Source organism: Ambystoma mexicanum, chromosome 6q, assembly GCF_040938575.1.
Source record: "Ambystoma mexicanum isolate Mex_15411 chromosome 6q, UKY_AmexF1_1, whole genome shotgun sequence".
NCBI classification, from domain to species: domain Eukaryota; kingdom Metazoa; phylum Chordata; class Amphibia; order Caudata; family Ambystomatidae; genus Ambystoma; species Ambystoma mexicanum.
Genome location: NC_090937.1, coordinates 262,307,299 through 262,330,221, shown reverse-complemented (window position 1 = coordinate 262,330,221; position 22,923 = coordinate 262,307,299). Strand labels below are relative to the sequence as shown.

General features: G+C 48.4%; 1 protein-coding gene across 1 annotated transcript in view; it reads left to right on the top strand.

Moving 5' to 3' along the window:
• The window catches only part of ENPEP (glutamyl aminopeptidase), a 441,170-nt gene that overhangs the window by 245,042 nt on the left and 173,205 nt on the right, over positions 1 to 22,923 (top strand). The window contains exon 8 of the mRNA XM_069630729.1: positions 4,145 to 4,210. Within this exon, the coding sequence (XP_069486830.1) occupies positions 4,145 to 4,210 (66 nt within the window). The remainder of the gene's footprint in view (positions 1 to 4,144; positions 4,211 to 22,923) is intronic.

Here is a 22,923-nt window from a genome sequence, read left to right as displayed (position 1 = left end):
CTTTAAAATGTATGCCTACTAAATGATTAAATACAAAATAGATAAATGAAAGGTCCTCAAATTACAAATCTGTTCTGGCTTGAAACATGTGCTCATTGTGGAGTTTCCTCGTGTCTTGCGTGGAGCCGACCTGCTACGTACACACTTTTGCATAGTGAAGTCCACGCTGTGCAATTTTCAACATTTACACGACAGAGTGCAAAAGTGAAGAGCAAAAAGTTGGCGTATGCCACCTTTTTTTATTTAGCATAATACAGTCACATATACTTGTTATGCATGAAAAAAATACCATAGTCTCATACAGAAAAATACAACACAGGCAGCCAATATATCGATTTCAATTCATAAAAACATTAACACAGATAATACAAAAAGTCTAGTATTTCATAAGCAAATTATCCTATTCATCAACATTAAAAAAGGGACGTTTTTCGGTTGTGGTCAAATATCAGAAGTGATTCAATCAGCAGGACTATCTGCCAGTGGCTTTTGGCTTTTTTGCTCATTTTGGCTTACTGCACAAAAAACCCAGACTCATTTAAAAGTGGAAAAGGTCGCTTTAATGTGACAGGCCAAAGCTTACAATCAAAATGCTTAACTGGCTCCATGGCCTATCAAACTAAAGAGATATTTGAACAATCAATTAAATAACTTAAACATTTTCATTTTCCCCCAACAATTAAATAATTAAATAACCAATTTTCTCCCTAATGATCCCTTGGATCCTACCGTCTCCTTGCCCCTTTTCCAGGCGTCCCGCTTTCTCCCAGGGGCCATGCCCCTCCAGGCTCAATACCTGTTCCCCCGGGGTGACCTGCTTGTGCAAACAGCGCCACCCCCTCCCCTTTCCCGTGTCATTCCCCCATTGTGCTTCCCTTCCCCCACATCAAAAGGGGCCATGCCCCCGGCGCCCCGACCCACTTCAACCCCTTTTAAACTCCCCTCTACACCAAACTCCCCCTTCCTATGACCTGCAGCCAGCCTGACCTGCCACATCAGCAACATATATTACACACAAACTTTCACAATGCCCTGACCTGTCACACGAAACTACCAAACCCTACCCTCATAACAGACCCCAAAAAACCATAAAAAAAACTCCCCATGACATCTAGAAAACCCCCTGCATAATCCCATGAACAATGGACCCCCCCTATTCCATAACTGACATTACCCTAAAACCAAAATGAAGGGGTGGGAGGGCGGGACAATCACCAAGTCCTAACCGTCGCCTGCCTCCCGAACCTTCCCTGAGCCCTTAAGTACCCCCCAGGGAGGCACTCTGCACCCCCATGGCCACTCGCTGGCCGTGTGCAGCGCCAAAAACTCCCCGGGGAAACGCTTCGCATTCCCCCCGGGGCCCCCCTTTTCCCTTCGGACGTTTTGCAATGCAGCGGTTTTGCTTCGGACAAACGCAAATGTTTCAGCCAATTAGGGAGAGCGCGAAATGTGTTGCCCCACTTATTTCCGAAGTTTCCACCCACACTTTACTTTTGGGCACAGTTTCGTCCCGGGAACTGCACACTCCACGAAATCAGTGTAAACAATACCTCTGTCAAACTGCAGTGCCTATAGCCAACAGTTCTTAGCAAGGAGATTTTTCAATTGATATTAAAGCCCCCCCCACCCCTCACATTTCCGATGCGCCACATATGTTAACGTTGCTGCTGAAGATGCAAACAGTGTACAAATAGGACCAGGATCTAAGATCTAGTATCATTTTCGGAATCGCCAACATGCATGAAAATTACCTACACTAAAATGCAGCAAATACGCATTGTTAGCCAAGGAATGAGGAGTTATTTACAAATATCAGAACGTTTTTTTTTGTTTATATCAGCCATTGTTTCCTTAATTAATTATTCAACAAATGAACTCTGTGGCTGGTGACTTTGAGATGATTGCATGTCATTTGTTCTCAGTTGGGATAAGTGAACTATTTCGCGGTGATTTAGATTAGGGCTAAGCAGTGGAAGTCTGCCATCTACTGACATCTATGGGTAGTGCAACAACAGCTGCCATTCATGTTTTAAAGGTCTCCCGTTGCTGAAAATAAGCTACTTTACCAATTTCGTTGCCTTCAGGTGCTCCATTCATTGGGAGGGCTCCAGCCAGTGGCACAGCGACCATTTGGCAAGTTGGGCTTTAGCACCCCCCCTTTCCCGAAATGTTGGGTGATGTTGACTTGACCTTGATGAACTACGGAGCCCAAAGGACAGGCCATAGACAATAAAAGGTGGCCCTGGCTGCAAAGTTAACAGAGTCCCGGCAATTACTCACATAAAGCATGTCATGGTTGGCAACTGCATTGTATGCATACATTTTTACGCAATTGAAATTGTGATGGGGTGTTAGTGCTTGCATGTCAGGGGAGTGGATAGAAGCAGTGGTGGAAAAGGAAAATAATTTAAAGGGGGATCACACAAGGAGGTGGGTGTGGGGATTGTGGGGGTTTGGAGGAGTGGGAATAGTTCAGAGGGGGTGGAACTGGCAGCTGAACTCCGCTCAAAGGAAATGTTCAAAATAAAAGTTTTAAAATAGTGCAATTTATTTTATGCTGCTTCTTTCGAAACTCCACACTGTACATCAATTCCACTTTAAATCACTTCCAAGGCACAGGTGCACCCGAAATACTATTCGTATTGCAGTGATCTCTAGTACATTAAGGGATCCATATTCACGCTCTACAGTGGAAGGCTGCCAGGGTAGATCAGCAGTTTGAAAGACCGTTGCTGAGATGTTATATATTAAAATCTTGTTAATCGCATGATTTTTTGTAGTGCCTTATAAAAAACAAGTGCTATAAAATGTGGTTAGCCAGGGCATGGGTTCCGCTTGCTTATATTCCTGGCGGAGGTGGGGGTATTTCTGACCCTGTAGTGAAAATCAACAGTTGGCACCCATGGACCCACAGTTTAATTTACTAATAACTGCTGTCAGCACAACAGAAGAATTTATGTGTGATTAATCAGTTTGACAAACATTTAGCATCTTTACAAATAACCTGTGACAAAACACAAAGGAAGCGGCACAACAATTACAGGGTATTTGTGTGGTAGTCCAACAAAAAAAGAAACACATTCACATTCATCAAAGAAAATAAGTGAATGCATGTTTAAGCACCATTTTTCAGTCTGGAATTTTTTATAATATTTCTATGAAACTGTTAGATGCACATTTGGAAAATATTAGTGTGCCCAGCATGTAGAAACCCTGCTTTTAACAGTTATGGCTCCCACCCCAGTGATAGACATGATCCATTGATTGCTGTGGTGTCCCTTCCAGCCAGAAGAATGAAACAGGTTAAGCAAAGATAGCATGCAATTGCGCGAATGATGGCTGGAGAAAGGAGGACAGCACGGATTAGAACACTTAGCCCCCAGCTTCCCTCTGCGAAGCTGGGGACTCATAGAGCCTTGTCAGGGCTGAGGCAAGCAGGGTCCAAGATCTGGCAAGATATCTGATGCCAGATCTCGCACCTGACAAGAGCCGGGCCATTGACCAGGGCTTGATAGAAGGATAAGGGGGCAGGGCACAGCTTATTCTCAGAGCAGTCCTTAAGTGGTGGTTTCAGGCGGGAAGGAGAGAGTTAACTACTTCTAGCACTGAAGCTGAACCAGGCAAATTAGAACGTGTAAAGAAGTTAAATGCCCGTTGCCACCACATAAGTAAGTCCGGCCCTCTACAAAGTCTCTGAAATTAGCCCCTCTCTCAACATTTGAAGAGTTGGGCCGCCCTGGAATTTTAGGCTAGTTACACTCCTGGCTCAAGTCCCAATTGGTTAGTGAAGAAAGACATGTTCCCGTTATGACCATTGAACATATCTTTCAGTCCAAGGAAGGCCCCCCTTACCATCCGAGACTGAGAGTTGTTTTGCTTCGTGCACCCGCCTAATTATCTGCAATCGCCCCGTGCATCTCGTTGCCGTTGCTCGATTATTCAAATCACTTTTACACAGGTGAGAGTGAAATTGAGTTAGTTCTGCTGTCCTCTCCTCTAACGTTCTCGTCCTATCCTGGGAGCACTCCCTGTGTAGTCCCCGCAACTTGTGCAGCCTAGCAACAGCACGTTATGTACTTTGTAACTGGCAAATGTTTTTTAGCTGCAAACCAAGATCTTAACGCTTGTCTTTCTTCTCACCCAGGGTGCGTCCATTCTGCGGATGCTCGAAGACTGGATTACCCCGCAAGCATTCCAAACTGGATGTCAAGTGAGTTGTTTTTAAAGTTATTAAGTGTAGTATGCTTCCAATTAGGTAAAAAAACACGTACCAAAGCACCTCTCTCGGCAAACGTATTATCGAATGGTTTTTATAAATGATTTCTGAATTACTAGTTAAGAGAAACAACCAGGAGGGGGAAGATAGAAAGAAACTTAAGTTTGTGGATGATTTTCTGAACAAAACCAGCTTGTCTCTTTGTGTGAAGAAAAATGGGCAAAAGGCTTCCAGGACTGTGCATCAAATGTACTAACTATTTCCACGAAACATTGCACATGGACGAAGACTTATTTTTATTGTTATTATCATTATTTGTTTTAGTATTGTTTGTGTTATCATTTATAATGATTAGACTCTCCGGAGTGCTACGATGGCCAATGGGTAATGATTTCTTTAACATAAGGCTGGCTATTTCTCGGGTCTGAGCCGGTTTCTGGGCCTTGAGGCCAGAAGGATGAAAGCATGTCCGCTGGACCGTGCTCAGGGAGGTGCTGACAGGGCCTCTGGAGACCTGTAAAGGCATATGTTGCGTTGGAGCAGTGGGAGATGCTAATGACCATGAATTGGAAACCTACTTGATGACAGTCATCCCATGCAGGACAGCTCAGGCCAGGAGCAGCTCAGGCTTGATGACAGTCATCCCATGCAGGAGAGCTCAGGTTAGGGGCAGCTCAGGCTTGATGACAGTCATCCCATGCAGGCCAGCTCAGGTTAGGGGCAGCTCAGGCTTGATGACAGTCATCCCATGCAGGACAGCTCAGGCCAGGGGCAGCTCAGGCTTGATGACAGTCATCCCATGCAGGACAGCTCAGGCCAGGGGCAGCTCCGGCTTGATGACAGTCATCCCATGCAGGACAGCTCAGGTTAAGGGCAGCTCAGGCTTGATGACAGGCATCCCATGCAGGACAGCTCAGGTTAGGGGCAGATCAGGCTTGATGACAGTCATCCCATGCAGGACAGCTCAGGCCAGGGCCAGCTCAGGCTTGATGACAGTCATCCCATGCAGGAGAGCTCAGGTTAGGGGCAGATCAGGCTTGATGACAGTCATCCCATGCAGGACAGCTCAGGCCAGGTCCAGCTCAGGCTTGATGACAGTCATCCCATGCAGGAGAGCTCAGGTTAGGGGCAGCTCAGGCTTGATGACAGTCATCCCATGCAGGACAGCTCAGGTTAAGGGCAGCTCAGGCTTGATGACAGTCATCCCATGCAGGAGAGCTCAGGTTAGGGGCAGCTCAGGCTTGATGACAGTCATCCCATGCAGGAGAGCTCAGGTTAGGGGCAGCTCAGGCTTGATGACAGTCATCCCATGCAGGACAGCTCAGGCCAGGAGCAGCTCAGGCTTGATGACAGTCATCCCATGCAGGAGAGCTCAGGTTAGGGGCAGCTCAGGCTTGATGACAGTCATCCCATGCAGGCCAGCTCAGGTTAGGGGCAGCTCAGGCTTGATGACAGTCATCCCATGCAGGACAGCTCAGGCCAGGGGCAGCTCAGGCTTGATGACAGTCATCCCATGCAGGACAGCTCAGGCCAGGGGCAGCTCCGGCTTGATAACAGTCATCCCATGCAGGACAGCTCAGGTTAAGGGCAGCTCAGGCTTGATGACAAGCATCCCATGCAGGACAGCTCAGGTTAGGGGCAGATCAGGCTTGATGACAGTCATCCCATGCAGGACAGCTCAGGCCAGGGCCAGCTCAGGCTTGATGACAGTCATCCCATGCAGGAGAGCTCAGGTTAGGGGCAGATCAGGCTTGATGACAGTCATCCCATGCAGGACAGCTCAGGCCAGGTCCAGCTCAGGCTTGATGACAGTCATCCCATGCAGGAGAGCTCAGGTTAGGGGCAGCTCAGGCTTGATGACAGTCATCCCATGCAGGCCAGCTCAGGTTAGGGGCAGCTCAGGCTTGATGACAGTCATCCCATGCAGGACAGCTCAGGCCAGGGGCAGCTCAGGCTTGATGACAGTCATCCCATGCAGGAGAGCTCAGGTTAGGGGCAGCTCAGGCTTGATGACAGTCATCCCATGCAGGACAGCTCAGGCCAGGGCCAGCTCAGGCTTGATGGCAGACATCCCATGCAGGAGAGCTCAGGTTAGGGGCAGCTCAGGCTTGATGACAGTCATCCCATGCAGGCCAGCTCAGGTTAGGGGCAGCTCAGGCTTGATGACAGTCATCCCATGCAGGACAGCTCAGGTTAAGGGCAGCTCAGGCTTGATGACAGGCATCCCATGCAGGACAGCTCAGGTTAGGGGCAGCTCAGGCTTGATGACAGTCATCCCATGCAGGACAGCTCAGGCCAGGGCCAGCTCAGGCTTGATGACAGTCATCCCATGCAGGAGAGCTCAGGTTAGGGGCAGATCAGGCTTGATGACAGTCATCCCATGCAGGACAGCTCAGGCCAGGTCCAGCTCAGGCTTGATGACAGTCATCCCATGCAGGAGAGCTCAGGTTAGGGGCAGCTCAGGCTTGATGACAGTCATCCCATGCAGGCCAGCTCAGGTTAGGGGCAGCTCAGGCTTGATGACAGTCATCCCATGCAGGACAGCTCAGGCCAGGGGCAGCTCAGGCTTGATGACAGTCATCCCATGCAGGACAGCTCAGGCCAGGGGCAGCTCCGGCTTGATGACAGTCATCCCATGCAGGACAGCTCAGGTTAAGGGCAGCTCAGGCTTGATGACAGTCATCCCATGCAGGACAGCTCAGGTTAGGGGCAGCTCAGGCTTGATGACAGTCATCCCATGCAGGACAGCTCAGGCCAGGGCCATCTCAGGCTTGATAACAGTCATCCCATGCAGGAGAGCTCAGGTTAGGGGCAGCTCAGGCTTGATGACAGTCATGCAGGACAGCTCAGGCCAGGGCCAGCTCAGGCTTGATGACAGTCATCCCATGCAGGAGAGCTCAGGTTAGGGGCAGCTCAGGCTTGATGACAGTCATCCCATGCAGGACAGCTCAGGCCAGGGGCAGCTCAGGCTTGATGACAGTCATCCCATGCAGGACAGCTCAGGCCATGGGCAGCTCCGGCTTGATGACAGTCATCCCATGCAGGACAGCTCAGGTTAAGGGCAGCTCAGGCTTGATGACAGTCATCCCATGCTGGAGAGCTCAGGTTAGGGGCAGCTCAGGCTTGATTACAGTCATCCCATGCAGGACAGCTCAGGCCAGGGCCAGCTCAGGCTTCATGACAGTCATCCCATGCAGGACAGCTCAGGCCAGGGCCAGCTCAGGCTTGATGACAGTCATCCCATGCAGGAGAGCTCAGGTTAGGGGCAGCTCAGGCTTGATGACAGTCATCCCATGCAGGCCAGCTCAGGTTAGGGGCAGCTCAGGCTTGATGACAGTCATCCATGCAGGACAGCTCAGGCCAGGGGCAGCTCAGGCTTGATGACAGTCATCCCATGCAGGACAGCTCAGGCCAGGGGCAGCTCAGGCTTGATGACAGTCATCCCATGCAGGACAGCTCAGGCCTGGGGCAGCTCATGCTTGATGACAGTCATCCCATGCAGGAGAGCTCAGGTTAGGGGCAGCTCAGGCTTGATGACAGTCATCCCATGCAGGACAGCTCAGGCCAGGGCCAGCTCAGGCTTGATGACAGTCATCCCATGAAGGAGAGCTCAGGTTAGGGGCAGCTCAGGCTTGATGACAGTCATCCCATGCAGGCCAGCTCAGGTTAGGGGCAGCTCAGGGTTGATGACAGTCATCCCATGCAGGACAGCTCAGGCCAGGGCCAGCTCAGGCTTGATGACAGTCATCCCATGCAGGAGAGCTCAGGTTAGGGGCAGCTCAGGCTTGATGACAGTCATCCCATGCAGGACAGCTCAGGCCAGGGGCAGCTCAGGCTTGATGACAGTCATCCCATGCAGGACAGCTCAGGCCAGGGGCAGCTCCGGCTTGATGACAGTCATCCCATGCAGGACAGCTCAGGTTAAGGGCAGCTCAGGCTTGATGACAGTTATCCCATGCAGGACAGCTCAGGTTAGGGGCAGCTCAGGCTTGATGACAGTTATCCCATGCAGGACAGCTCAGGCCAGGGCCAGCTCAGGCTTGATGACAGTCATCCCATGCAGGAGAACTCAGGTTAGGGACAGCTCAGGCTTGATGACAGTCATGCAGGACAGCTCAGGCCAGGGCCAGCTCAGGCTTGATGACAGTCATCCCATGTAGGAGAGCTCAGGTTAGGGGCAGCTCAGGCTTGATGACAGTCATCCCATGCAGGAGAGCTCAGGTTAGGGGCAGCTCAGGCTTGATGACAGTCATCCCATGCAGGCCAGCTCAGGTTAGGGGCAGCTCAGGCTTGATGACAGTCATCCATGCAGGACAGCTCAGGCCAGGGGCAGCTCAGGCTTGATGACAGTCATCCCATGCAGGACAGCTCAGGCCAGGGGCAGCTCAGGCTTGATGACAGTCATCCCATGCAGGACAGCTCAGGCCAGGGGCAGCTCAGGCTTGATGACAGTCATCCCATGCAGGAGAGCTCAGGTTAGGGGCAGCTCAGGCTTGATGACAGTCATCCCATGCAGGACAGCTCAGGCCAGGGCCAGCTCAGGCTTGATGACAGTCATCCCATGAAGGAGAGCTCAGGTTAGGGGCAGCTCAGGCTTGATGACAGTCATCCCATGCAGGCCAGCTCAGGTTAGGGGCAGCTCAGGGTTGATGACAGTCATCCCATGCAGGACAGCTCAGGCCAGGGCCAGCTCAGGCTTGATGACAGTCATCCCATGCAGGAGAGCTCAGGTTAGGGGCAGCTCAGGCTTGATGACAGTCATCCCATGCAGGACAGCTCAGGCCAGGGGCAGCTCAGGCTTGATGACAGTCATCCCATGCAGGACAGCTCAGGCCAGGGGCAGCTCCGGCTTGATGACAGTCATCCCATGCAGGACAGCTCAGGTTAAGGGCAGCTCAGGCTTGATGACAGTTATCCCATGCAGGACAGCTCAGGTTAGGGACAGCTCAGGCTTGATGACAGTTATCCCATGCAGGACAGCTCAGGCCAGGGCCAGCTCAGGCTTGATGACAGTCATCCCATGCAGGAGAGCTCAGGTTAGGGACAGCTCAGGCTTGATGACAGTCATGCAGGACAGCTCAGGCCAGGGCCAGCTCAGGCTTGATGACAGTCATCCCATGTAGGAGAGCTCAGGTTAGGGGCAGCTCAGGCTTGATGACAGTCATCCCATGCAGGCCAGCTCAGGTTAGGGGCAGCTCAGGCTTGATGACAGTCATCCCATGCAGGACAGCTCAGGCCAGGGGCAGCTCAGGCTTGATGACAGTCATCCCATGCAGGACAGCTCAGGCCAGGGGCAGCTCAGGCTTGATGACAGTCATCCCATGCAGGACAGCTCAGGCCAGGGCCAGCTCAGGCTTGATGACAGTCATCCCATGCAGGACAGCTCAGGTTAAGGGCAGCTCAGGCTTGATGACAGTCATCCTATGCAGGACAGCTCAGGCCAAGGAGATGTGGTCATTCTTTTGAGGTGTATCAGGGAACATGTCACAGGATTTTGCATCGCACAAAGGGATACGGAGTGAATAGAAGCACAGTTGGTGCTCTTACTGCAGTTTAGGGTGGATGACGTCAGTGCATTGCCCACAATCACTTTATCAGGGGTCGTCATATTAGGAAGGATCCTCTTAAGGATTTGACAAAGAAAGAAACAGGGACTGAGCACAGTTTTTTTCTGAATGTGCATTCAGAATACCGTGTAGTGGCAGATGGCAAAGGCTTTTATAGTCAACAGAGAGACACAGCATCGAAGACCACAGGAAAGAATGGTGACCAAGAGCCAAAGGAGAGAAGCACCAAGATGTTCTTAACAAAAGAAATGGAAGTTTTGAGATCCTTTCTAAAATGAAGGTGGCCCCCTTCGGATCTGATGTGGTCTGGAGCTTGTGGTAGGCAGCTGGACCCAAGAGCACCCCAAGGCCTGCTGCCAAGCTACTGCCTCTCTGAACACCAGACATTCAGGGAACTGGAGGAGGCAAATATCAAGAGCCTGATGTGGCAGTGCATGGACACTTTCTCCTGAGATTGTGTGAGGTATTTGACTATATGCACAGGGAGTGTGAGCTTGTCTGTTTTTTGTTGTTGTTGAAGTTTCATAATGAAAATGAATGATGAGAGATCAACCTTAGAAAATGTTGGAGCTAATCTGCACACATTTTCCTCTGCTCACCACACAACAAACACATAGCCATGTGTACTGTGGTGGGACACAGCCTACGGGCACAGTCTTTCCTCTCACATTTAGCTGGAATGTGACAGCCATGGGTTCATCAAAGCATCTCTAAAGGGGGAAGGCAGCACCTTCCTCCGGCCATGGGCAGCAAATTAAAATATCAAAGGCTCCATGGATCCACCCTGTTCTATTTTTTAAGTTCTGCTGGTGGCAGTGCATACTGATGAAAGTTAATTGAAGCAGGCCTGCGAAAAGGCCTGTAAACAGAACTAACAACGGGCAGGAAACACCAACACCTTTTTGATATGCAATGTGTCAGCTTGAAGCTAGCTCCCACCCCTTTGTATGAATGACAGTGAATGTCATGTTTGGGACAACTGTTTACAGTAGCCAACCCCTGCAGGGAACCCCCTTTCAGAGGGTTGAAGTATGTGATTTGATGGAGACAGAACGTCTGTTCTCGCCACAAACTTCAAGAGAGACCTGTGCTTTGATCAGGAGTCACAGAGAGCTCAATTAACCACAGAGACACTTTGATCCAGAACAGACAGGAAGATGGGTGGGACTTAGTATTACATTCTGTCACCCCTTACCTTTCCTGTTGCAAAACACTTTGCTTATGACCTCATGCAAGATTGGTAGGGGGGCCCAGGATTGGTTCATTAAGGTAGGCTTAGCCTGCACCAATCACTGCGGGCCATTTGGCTTTAAAAGAGGGCTCAGCCCCTCACTTAGCAGATCATCCAACGACTTTGAAAAGAGTAAGAAGAAGCACTCATTTGGACCCTAGCTGAAGGTACAGTCTGCCTTGGAGTTTCCCCCATTGAAGGAAGGCCAGGATTTCCAAGAGTGAAGCAAGATCCATCCCCACAAAATCTCCCAGGGAATAGAGGGAGATATCGGATGCCCGACTTAGATGACCCATCCAGCAGCTCCAGAACCGGTACCCAGCCAGCACACAGCATGCCCTGCTAGGTTCTGCCAGCAAGCTGCCTAGGTGGGAAGTGCCAGAGAGTCTCTGAACAAAGGACAAGGCTGTTGCCTGCAAACACTCTCCTCATCTTTGGGTTGTCCACTGTAAAGGATGACACAAGCCCTGTTGAGAAGCTAGGAGAAGTGCCACATCAAGCATCAACCAGTGTCCATCTTTTAAGGACACTTTTGAGACAGTCGAGCCATCGAAGCTTGCCCTGCTGCCTCACTGACTGTTGTCACGCTGCAGTCACTTAAGCCACCCGAGAGGCCTCTACCAGCATTCCAGATCCGCCAACCAGCACAGAGACTACGATTCTTGACCATGAGCCACCATGTAGGTCAGCCTGAATCCGTCCGTCCTGCCTCGCTTGCCGAACTGCCTGTCACCTGATACACGCAGCTGTCTCCCATCTTGAACTCTGTCGCAGAAGCTGCAAGGTGCCCTGGAACCGACTTGACTCTGTTGAGCATCAAGATCATCTCAAGCACCAGTTACATTGTGGTTCTGTCCCCCTGGTCCTTCTCCGAAAGCCCTTAGTGACATGTATGAACCCTTGCTCCCTTGGTGCTGAAACCAAATAACCTTAAACAGTTAAGACTGATTGCTTTACCAACTACTCTCCTGTCAGTATCTAGAGTGCATCCCTTTCCTTCGTGAAACTCTCTGTCCTCTGTGTTCCTTTACAGGGTGATTTGTATTTTGTTGTGTGCTAGAACTGTCTGTTGTAATAATAATAAAGTAAATATGTGTATACAACCTTGACTGGACAGTCCCTTTTATCACTGGGTAATAAGGGTATTTTCACTGTGTTGCAACTAACCAACCATTCAAGACCTTGCAGAGATAAGCCTGCCGTTCAGTACACCTTACCAACATTGGACAAGGAGGTTTATAATTTACTTATGTTTCCAATATGTTCGGATCCCTTCTGGTGTACTAGAGGTGTGGGGCTGATTGATGGTTTAGAAACCGGTATTCATCCCTGGACCACTGGTGCCCCGAAAGTTGATTCGTCACAGGTTGCACAGTGCCTCAGACCCATTAGGCTCAATTAATGAAGCAAAGAGATTTGAAGGTGATCCTAGCTTCAACTGGGTGCTAATGGAGGGATTTCAAGGCAGGCATTATGTGGTCGCTGGGCTGCAGTCCTAGGATAACCCTTACTGCCTTACTCTGTAAGATCTGCACCTAGTAGAGGAGAGACCTAGGGAAGCTGAGGTAAAGTTTGCTCAATAAAAATCCTCAAAAAGATGAGATCCCTCATTACTTCTCCCTTGTGAGATAAAAGGGTGGATTTGTTTGAGTGTTTGAAGATAGAAATTAGACTTCTCAGATAGTTCAAGCACCTGTGGAGTGGAAGGAAATAGAGCGATTGGAAATGACCCACAGGTACCTTGCCTCTGGGGTCAATGAAGAGATGGGCAGTAGAAAGGGCGAGTTTAAAGGCAGGGCAGGTGGGATAGCTGAGCCCATTTGCATGATTTCTGTTTTCCATTGAGGCAGAGGTTGTTCTCCGTCCTTTAATTTTAGATACTGGAGAGGCAGGATGCGATTGAGCTGGAAGTCATAGAGGGATTCCCACACGACTTGAAGGCAATTTTTGTGTCCTCTACATAATTCTGGAAGGCACAGGGAAAAGAGGCAATCAGCTTCACTAGGGGTTGTAGGTACACGTTGAAGAGCCATGGGGAGAGTGTGTAGTCTTGTGGAGAGCCCTCAATTGTAAATTATGGGCTTTAAAAGAAAAGGTGCTGACCTGATCTGGATGCCTCTGCCCTAGAGGCAGGATAAAATCCACCCAAGGGCACTCTTTAAGATTACATTTCTTTTTCATGTGGTCTAACATGGCGGCACAGTCAACAGTATCGAAAGCCATAAGTAAGTTCAGTGGATTAGGACAGCTGGGCAGTTGCTATCCAGGCACTAAAGAGGTTTATCCTTCATGAAGAGGAGAGTGGATTCACAGCCTTTGTTTGCATGGAATCTAGATTGATTGTCATGGAAAAGGCTGCTAGATTCACAGAAGTCTTCGAGTTTGGCAACATCTTTTAAAGTGATGGCAGGACAAAGGAGCACCTGTTAAGCAGAGGCTCTCATTTCCTCGACTGGTTTTCTCACTTCTGTCAGGGAGACCAGCCTGAAAGTGAATAAGGAAGATTTAGGTCTGGCAAGTGGAACAATGAGAGATCAAGGGCTGAGCACAGGCCGCAATATCCGATTCATCCCCAATTCAGGGAATCATGTCTCTCTCTACAAAGCAGAGTCAGAAGGATCCCAACATGCCTCCCTCCTGCCACCAGTAACATGTATCAATCAATTGGGATGTACAATCACCACACACCCCACCTCTTCACAGCAACGCTCAGCGAAAGGGGTAACAATATACCAGTGTGTTTTGCCATAAAATTCATAAGTGTGATAGGCATTTTCCTCACAGGTGATAGGCGGGTGTTACCCCACTCTGCTGCATGTACTGGTAAATGCTCCATGTTGTGATCACTCCATGCACTCCTCCATGCATCACCGCCCATGCACTACATCTCACATGCCTCCTGTCCTGGCTATTATTCCTATGGATTCATGTGTGGTCAGCGTCCCTTCCCTTCCACCTCACCACTCTTTGGCTGTTCCCTATAGATCATCCTACCACCCTGGTGGATTAGGAAAAACGTATGTCAATACCATGGGGTTTAAGAACTTTGAAATGCCTTTACTGGCCTTAAGTCCCATTGTTTTCCTTGCTTCAAATCCAATTTTGTAATCTTCCCTTTCTTGTTTGGGTACATTTGTCACAATTGGCTTTTTACCTCTCTTGCACTCCCAGCATTTACTCGCTCAGGTGGTTCGAGCCCACATGCTCTTTCTTGGACACGGCACTTTCCCAAGGTGGATCAACTTGGAATTGACTTCCCATTCCCACTTTATGCAGAAGGGCAACGTTCCCATGACTGCTTTTGGCACTGACCATAGACCCCAAAACATCTCATTAGCTGCCCTAGGAATGAAGGGCCTGTTCAACCGTTCCCATAACAACCCAGTTGCATCTCTGGATGAAACACTGCCATGGACTTCTATTTGATGTCCTTCTCGTCCCCATAAGTGTCTATCTCTATGCTGGTGAATTGTGGTGGATAGTCGCTTATTATTTCACTGGGATGCTCACTCCCCTAAATATATCGTGCAAGAAACTCACTGCCTATCATCACTATCTTCAATGTCTTCCTTGCCCCTAATATCTGATATAGTTGTCGGGGGGAAATTCTGCCGGGGTCGGCCGGGCCGTCCGCAGACCTCCGGGCAGGGAGGCCCCAACTCCTCCCGTATATCCCAAAAGAGATAGAGTATGAGACACACGCAAGAAGCAAGGTGACTCTGCTGTTTATTAGACAAAACGGCAGGGATGGGTCAAGGAGCAAACGCGTCCGTCCTGACACACACACAATCGTGGGGCTCGCAGGCCCTTTTTACCTTAGTATGACGCGCTACTTGCGTCACCTTACAAAGTTTAACAAAAAACCTACTTCCACTCTGGATTGGTTACTCGAGTGGTAGGGTTAGTATAGCATACATATAGAGAACGGTATTAGTGGTTGAGGGTTAGTCAGGTGATATACTTGGGCTGTCCCTTCAATTTTATACATGAAAATTGTTACATGAAGACCTCTGAGGATTGGTCAATGTTAATGGCGTCAATGATAAGAGCCCCATGTTCTGATTGGTCCACTCGCGAGCCTCCCAGTCTGGGACTATCGCTGTTCCCAGCTCGCGGTGCACCTGTCATTTGCAACAATGTTTTACTATGGGTAGGTGTAAACAATGTGAGGATTTATTCATATGTTGGGAGGTCGACTACTCCCACTGCTGCAGATGTCCAATGAGTCTTTTAATTGTATCTTCCTGTGTCTTAAAACGTGGGATTCAGGCGTCTCCTTCCTCCTGGGCTTGGCATTCTGTCAGGTTTGGCTTTGTCACGTGAGGTGGAACCGTGTTTGAGGCAGAATTCAGCACAATTAATATTGTTTTTCCCACTGTGTGCCTGGTTTATCTTGCAGGTGCGACCTTGGCGTTGGCTCGCGGCGTGCGAGATTGCAACATCGTGCCCTTGGCGGTGTGCTTTCGCCGGGCTCGTTCTGCAGGGTCAGCAACCGAGCTCTTGCTCATTCAATGTTCATGGAAGATTTTGCTTGCGACCTACTTGGGCCTAGTGCATAGGTGGAACCGTTTGATGCAGAGCGCTTTAGGTTACGGTATCATATTGCCCTATCATCAGTATCGTGTCTTCGTTATATTCTTCATTATGGTACATGGTTCTTAGAAGAAGCGTGAGCAAGCCTTTTTAGATAAGTTCATGATGCGTCTTGCGTTTCTGCATTTTGAGAGCCTATGTGGAAAATAATAAAGATGCACGTCCGTGAGTATGTCTGTCGCCTACGTCATAGCACTGACTATATTCTTCGTGTGGATTGGTGTGGGAGTGTCCGGTGTGCATGTTCGCACAGGTGTGCTGACCGTTGGCTAGGTCGTCATGGCATCTCTAACGACGTGTTGATTTAGTGCTGGATGGTTCAGTCGAGTCCATCCATGCCACAGGTGTCAGCATGTGCAGGGCAGGCTGGTGGGCACATCCGTATGTTCCTGTACCAGGGTATTTGGTCGTCTGGTAGATGGGCAAACTCCTCTCGTGGCGGGTGTCTGGGCCGTGATCCTCTAGGCCAAGCGCGAGAGGGGAAGGGCGGGAGCCTGTTCTTCCATTCTCCCACTTCAGTCCCCCCTCTGGTCGACTTGATGACCACAAACATATCCTTTTCTTTATCTCCTCTTACTATCCATATTTTAGTTATTCCTCCCAAATGTCCATAGTGGTTAACATGGTCTTCAAATGACCAATACATATATTCACAGGTTCCTCCAGGAGTGCAGTATACCCATTTCCCTATGTAGCTCTTTGGGTTTCTTGGGTTTTCGAGCTTTACAGATGGTGGGTCCAGGTGGTTGGTGATAATTTGTTTGCGCAACTTCTCTCTCTCTTTTATTATCGTGCCTGTGTGTTTGCCGTCATCTGTTGGCATCAAGAGGTGCATACCAACCATTTCGATCATCTCGTCTGTGGTGCGTGCCTTGCGGGCCTTCCAAAATCTTATTATGATCAGTGTAGCTCCAGCCAAAATAGTACATCCAACTATAATCTTCAGTCCATCTGACAGCCAAGATGGCATCCATGACCATAATATTGAAAACCAGCTCTCATCCTTTTTCACACCTTTACTTTCATCCATCATTTTTGAGTGCATCTGGGTCAATTGTAAAACTGCTTCTGTCAGTGTACCATTGTCAGCATCGTTGGCAGGGATGAATGTGCAGCATGATTGTCCTATCTTAGCACAAACTCCTCCTTCCATTGCTGTGAGGAGGTCCAGTACATATCTGTTCTGAAGCGCTACCATCCTCACAGCTCGCAGTTCCTCTTTTATTGCGTTGAATCCATTCACTGTAGAGTTAATTGTCATCATTAGTTCCCACCTAGTTATCTGGAGCCATTTTGCGTTTGCGTAAGCCTGTAGTCCCGGATGTATTATTGAGGAGAAGAACATTGCTGCTCTGCTGAATAGTCTGTGTTCTGGTGGAATTGAAGTGAGTGCTGTTTCCGACCTTCCCCACGGGTAATTTCCTGTCAGAGGTTCTCCTTGTCTTTTCTTTCTATTCAGGACAGTATTATTGCCGTTGGCTTTGTTCTCTGGCCCCTTCTGAGGTTGTACAGATCTCTTCTTCCTTTTGTTCCCTTCATCCATTTTGGGGAAGTTCGCCATATTGACATGTTTCTGGGGTACCACTAGTGATGGTACATTAACGTGTACTATTGTGCATACACCATTCCACAGAGGGGGCAGTGTGTGGTATGCCTTGTCTCCACAGGCCCAGTAATGGTCCATTACTACTGCTGTTCCAGCTCTTCCCTCAGGTAACTCCATCACGCTTTCACAGTTGGTGTTGTATCCTACGTCCACTTCTCCTTTATGTTGGTAGCATACCTTAGGCGCAGTTAGCGGCAGTATTGTTATTGGGTCTTCATCCTTTTCCATCCACGTGAGCATGGGTACGTACTTGACCCAAGTCATCCAACATCTATGGTTGTGTCCATCAATAGTTGAAATATTTTCTCTTGTTACCATGTTGCTGCCAACCACTCCTATGTCCCATTTGTTGTTCATGTACACCTTCCCTGTTATTATCACCAGTGGTCTTTCCCAACATCCGTTTTTACCAGGGACTTCAGTGGCGTACCAATCACATGGTAGGTACTGCAGTGTTACTTTCTTTGTTTCTCCTTTTTCAGGACCACTTGTTATGTATTTGAATCCTTCAGCATGTAAACTGCTCTTGTGGTAACTCAAATAAGTCTTGAGGAAGTTGTTTTCATATGGATATGTATCTCGTGTTTTCCACACCAGATGCACCACTGTCCCTTGAAATCTTCCTTCGTCTGGAACAGTGCCAGGTATATTATACATCGTGCTATTTTTTCATCTATCTCCGTGACAACACATGTTCGAGAAGCGCTCATGGCGTATGGAATCAATGAGCAAACGTAGCAGCTGTCTTCTGTTGTCTGTTTACCTATGTGGGTCATGTGTTGGTACCATATGTTGTTTGAGGTGTGTGCTGAATCTTGTATGTAGTTGTCAATACCTTTATTATCTGAGTATGTGCTGCGTTTAACTCTATTTTTCTTGTGTGGGATTTTACTAGTACCACCTGACGTAACACCTGTTGCAGCTGGGGGTGGGGGTGCATTAGGTTTGGGTACAGCAATAATATCAATAGCATAGCTGTACTGCCATAAAGAGGCAGCCAAGAACCCGGTGATCATTAAAATCCCTATCAATTTTATTACAGATGCTAATTTCACCGGCATTTTGCTCTTACCTTGCTGCAGTCCGGCAGCTTATTCTTGCGACGTTACAGTTGCCCGCCTGAAAATTCTTAATATGCTCGTTATTAAAGTTAGTTATTGTTATTAAGCTCTCCCTATCAAGTAGTCATTCAGTGCCCAGGCGAAGAGCTGTTCCCACACAAATCTAAGCGATCTATCTCTTAGGGCAGGCAAGTATGCTTGGAGGTGGGGCATTGAGTGTTCTATGGCCAAGAGGAATGCTGTGTAGTAGACACGTACCCTCCTTCTTTTCAGGTACGTTGGCCGTTTTATTTCATATACAAATTGGTGTGACAATTCTCCCAGGTAATTATCGTCTGAGGGTACCATCTACTCCTGGGCAGTGAATTGGTTAGTTATCTACTTTCTTAACAGTACAATAATACGCTGTACCTGCATGTGCGAGAGAAAAGAAAGAGAACATTCAGGTGTTTACATGTGTATATGTGCAAAACAATGTCCTTCAGTTCAGTTATTACTACAGTGGGTAGGGGGTCAATGGGCAGAGGGTTTGGAGCTCAACTGGCGGAAGTCTCTTTACCCTTTGATCGTGTAACCATGGGGTGGGCGGTATGGGGATCACCCCTTTCTTTTCTAGTAGTTGTCTCTGGGGAATCTGGGGGGTGGCAGGGTATGGGGACACTTAGGCCGTTAGTTGGGGTAGAAGTCTCTTCCTCCGTTGGTGACGCTGCTGCTGTTCTTTCAGTGGCCCTGTCGGTGGCGCTGGGGCGGGTCTGGAGTTTGTAGATCTTTACGTCATGCAGGTGGTTTCAGGCACATTTGTCCTGTAGCTTTACTGCTCTCGTTGATACCTCCTCTACCAGATGGGGGCCTGTGAAGCGTGGACTGTTCCACTTCCTGTTGAAATTGCGAAGTAGTACGTGGTCACCTTTAGCAACCTTGCACAGTCTTTCCTTTTTTCAATTCTTTATCCGCGCCTTCTTGTTGATCGCTGTTAGACCCGCCCCGCGTGCGCTCGAGCTGTTGAGACACAAACACTACACTAGTAATCAGAGAAGACACATATTGGTACATTTCATCACCAAGGACATCTGCAGTACTCTCGTGGTCAGTAAATGCTCTTGATGTTGGCGTTAGGGAAGGCCCATTTGACGTCCGGTAACCACCTCGTGAGGGGTGAGGTGGTGGTCGGAACCTGGTCTATTCCTTAGCTCAAATAGGGCTAATGGAAGGCAATACAACCAACTCTTCTTTGTTGTTTGCTGTATTTTTGCAATTGCCTCCTTTAATAGGCCATTCAGGCGTTCACATATACCGTTGGCCTGTGGGTGGTATGCACATGCAAATTTATGCTTGATGTTCAGTAAGGATGTGATGTGCTGGAACATTTCGTTTGCGAAATGTGGGCCATTGTCTGACCGCAGTACTTCGCACACTCCCCACCTGGGGAAGACCTCCCTCACTAGGAATTTAGCTGCTCTAAATGCATCTGGGTGTGAACAGGGCCCTGCTTCAATCCACCTCGAGAATGGGCATACTACTACAATCATATACCTATTTCCTTGACATACGTTGATCATATCAACATAGTCAATATGGAGATGTCAGAAGGGTCCCTCTGGCCGGGGTATAGTACCTCTTATCACCTTCAGAGTGTGACCGGCCGTAAACTGTTGACATGTGAGACAATTGCTGATGAAATTTGACACATGAGAATTTAACTCGGGGCAGAACCAGTCTTCCCTAATTCGTGCTGCAATTACTTCCTTGCCTGTGTGGGCTGGGTGGTGTAGTTGGCTCAGGGCGGTGTTCAATAGTGCCAGTGGTATTACAATCTTCCCAGTGTCACTCTGGCACCATAGTGCGTCGGTTGGTGACATTGTGCATCCTCTTTTTAGCCATATTTCCTTTTCGGCCATTGGTGCAGCCGCTTGTAGCTCCATAATCTGTGTGGCTGGGAGATGGGTGTACCCTTCTCTTATCAACATCTCCTTAGCCATTCCCCTCCCTCTCCCTCTCTCTGACTCTGCGGGGTTCCATATCTCACCAAAATATGCAGCATACTTCACATGTGCGTCTGCTGCTGCATTCCCTTTTGAAATGTGGTCTTCACCATTGGTGTGTGCGGTGCATTTGACCAAAGCTAATTCTTGGGGGTCATTTATTGCATCAATTAGTTCAGCCAATAGGAGGGCATGTTGCACTGGAGTGCCATCAGCTCTCCTAAACCCTCTTCTTCTCCATTTCTACAGCCCTGAGTGGACAGTGGACGTAACATATGCGCTGTCGGAATATATGGTCACTCGTTTGTCAAAGCTTTCCCTCAACGCCAAAATCAGTGCAATTAATTCTGCTGCTTGAGCGGAGTAATGCTGTGGTAATTGTACACATTTCATTGCCACACACACCGGTACCTCCATCATTTTTACCACTGCTGCCCCAGTCCTCCTTATACCATCCCTTTGGTCGATAGTTGATGACCCATCAATGAACAGGAGCTCACCTCCCTCTAGTGCGTTTTCTTCAATCTTTCTAGTACATGAGTACGTTTCAGTTATTTGCGTACAATCGTGGGCATAATCTCCTTCCTCAAGTACTTCTGCTAGGAACCTTGCAGGGTTGACCGTGCTACATCTAACAATTGATAGTTCAGCTCTGGATAAGATGATCTCATAACCTGATGCCCTTTGCGTGGTTAGGGTGGACTTAGGTTTATTCAATATTGCAAATAGTGCATGTTCCACAAACAGTGTAGTTGGGCACCCCATGGTTATTGCTGATGCTTTTTCTACCGCAAAAGCAGCTGCGGCGAGACCTTGTTCGCAAGGGAAATGACCTAACATCACAGGATCTAAGTGGCCACTGTAAAATGCTACTGGTTTGTAGCCCATGCTTGTTTTTTGAGCCAACACTGCTTTCATTACTGCTGAGTCGCAATATGAAAATATAAAGAATTGTCGCTCATAGTCTGGGGTTGCCAGTACCGGAGCAGTTGATATCGCATCTTTCAGTTCATCAAAGGCCTCTTTCATTTCCATTGTCCACCCCAACTTTTTCTCCCCTTTATTAGCTTCCTTTAACCCCTCAAGCAGGGGTCCTATGTATGAGCTGTAATCAAATACCCATGCTCTACAGTAGTTGCACAGACCCAGGAACTGCTGCAGTTCCCTCACTGTTTGTGGGATTAGCGTTTTTGAAATGGCCTGTGCCCTTTGTGGTGCAATCTTTCTTCCATGTTGGGATATGAGCTGACCAATGTAAAGTACCTGTTCTTGACAGTACTGTAACTTTTCCATATCTACCTTGTAACCTTTTTCAGCCAATATTATCAGCATCTTTAATGAGTCCTCTCTGCATGTTCTTTCGTTTGTATTGCAAATTATTATGTCGTCGACATACTGCAACACTGTGCTTTCCACTTCAATGTTACCCAAATCCATCTGTATTACTCTGTTGAATATTGAGGGTGATTCGCAGTACCCTTGTGGTAATCTGGTGTGTTTCCACTTTGTGTTTCTGTAAGTGAAGCTTGTCAGATCTTGTGAGTCTGGGTGCAATGGTATTGAGAAAAAAGCATTTTTAAGGTCGATCACTGTAAATCGTGATGCTTCCGCTGGAATGCCACACAATATCGTGGCCGGGTTTGCGGCTATGGGGTATTCTGCTTCTACTATGTTGTTCAAGGGCCTGAGATCCCGTATGAAGCGCCAAGACCCCCCTCTAGCCTTGCGCACTGGGTATACAGCCGTGTTACATGGTGATTCTGAGGGGACCAATATGCCATTATCTATGAGGGCCGTTATGGTTTCATATATGCCCTCATCTGCCTCTTTTGATAGTGGGTACTGTTTCACTCTGGGGAGTATTGCACCTTTTTTCAATTTTATCCTTACCCCCCTATACCTTTAATGCACCCCACGTCATAGAGGCTAGTAGTCCATAATGATGTGGGTACCTTTGTCATATCCTCCTTAAAGAAGGGAACTGGGGTGGATGTGGGTGCCTCAAGTGCCATTGCCATTTTCTGTGCCACTTGTTTGTATGCCACTCTTAGCCATATTTACACACTCATCATAAACACCATTTCACCTTCCTCCTTTTCTTCTGAGAACAGCTCCTCATCTGACACCTGGGTGAGCCTACATCCTTCTGCTAGTGCTATCACTGCCCTCCATGCTCTTCATTCTCTGTCTTGGGCATGTACAGCAATGTAATCAGCTGTTGCTATAATGCTCTCAATGTCCACTGGAACCACCTTTCCTTCTAGTTCGTTGACTGGTGTTTCTGGTCTGAACAAATAGGCTGCTGGCCTCCTCCAGATCTTTCCCTCTATCCCTGGCATCCATGCAAATGCCATGTCTGTCCCGTACTGGAAGAGTTCGCCATCTACTGGCTCGGCCCTAATCGCTGTCTGTCCGCAGTATGCTTGCATAATCTGTCGTGCTGTGAGCATGTTAATTCCTGGAGTGGAGCAAATTATGCCGTCCTCTGTAAAGGAGATCGTCATATTCAACCTGTTCATTATGTCTCTCCCCAGTATATTTACTGGTGAGGCACTATAATATAAAAGTGGGACTGACATGTCATAATCTCCTATAGATAAGGGAATGTTATCAGTAAAAGGAACCAACCCTCTAGCCCCAGAGAATCCTTGGGTGTTCATGGCTTCG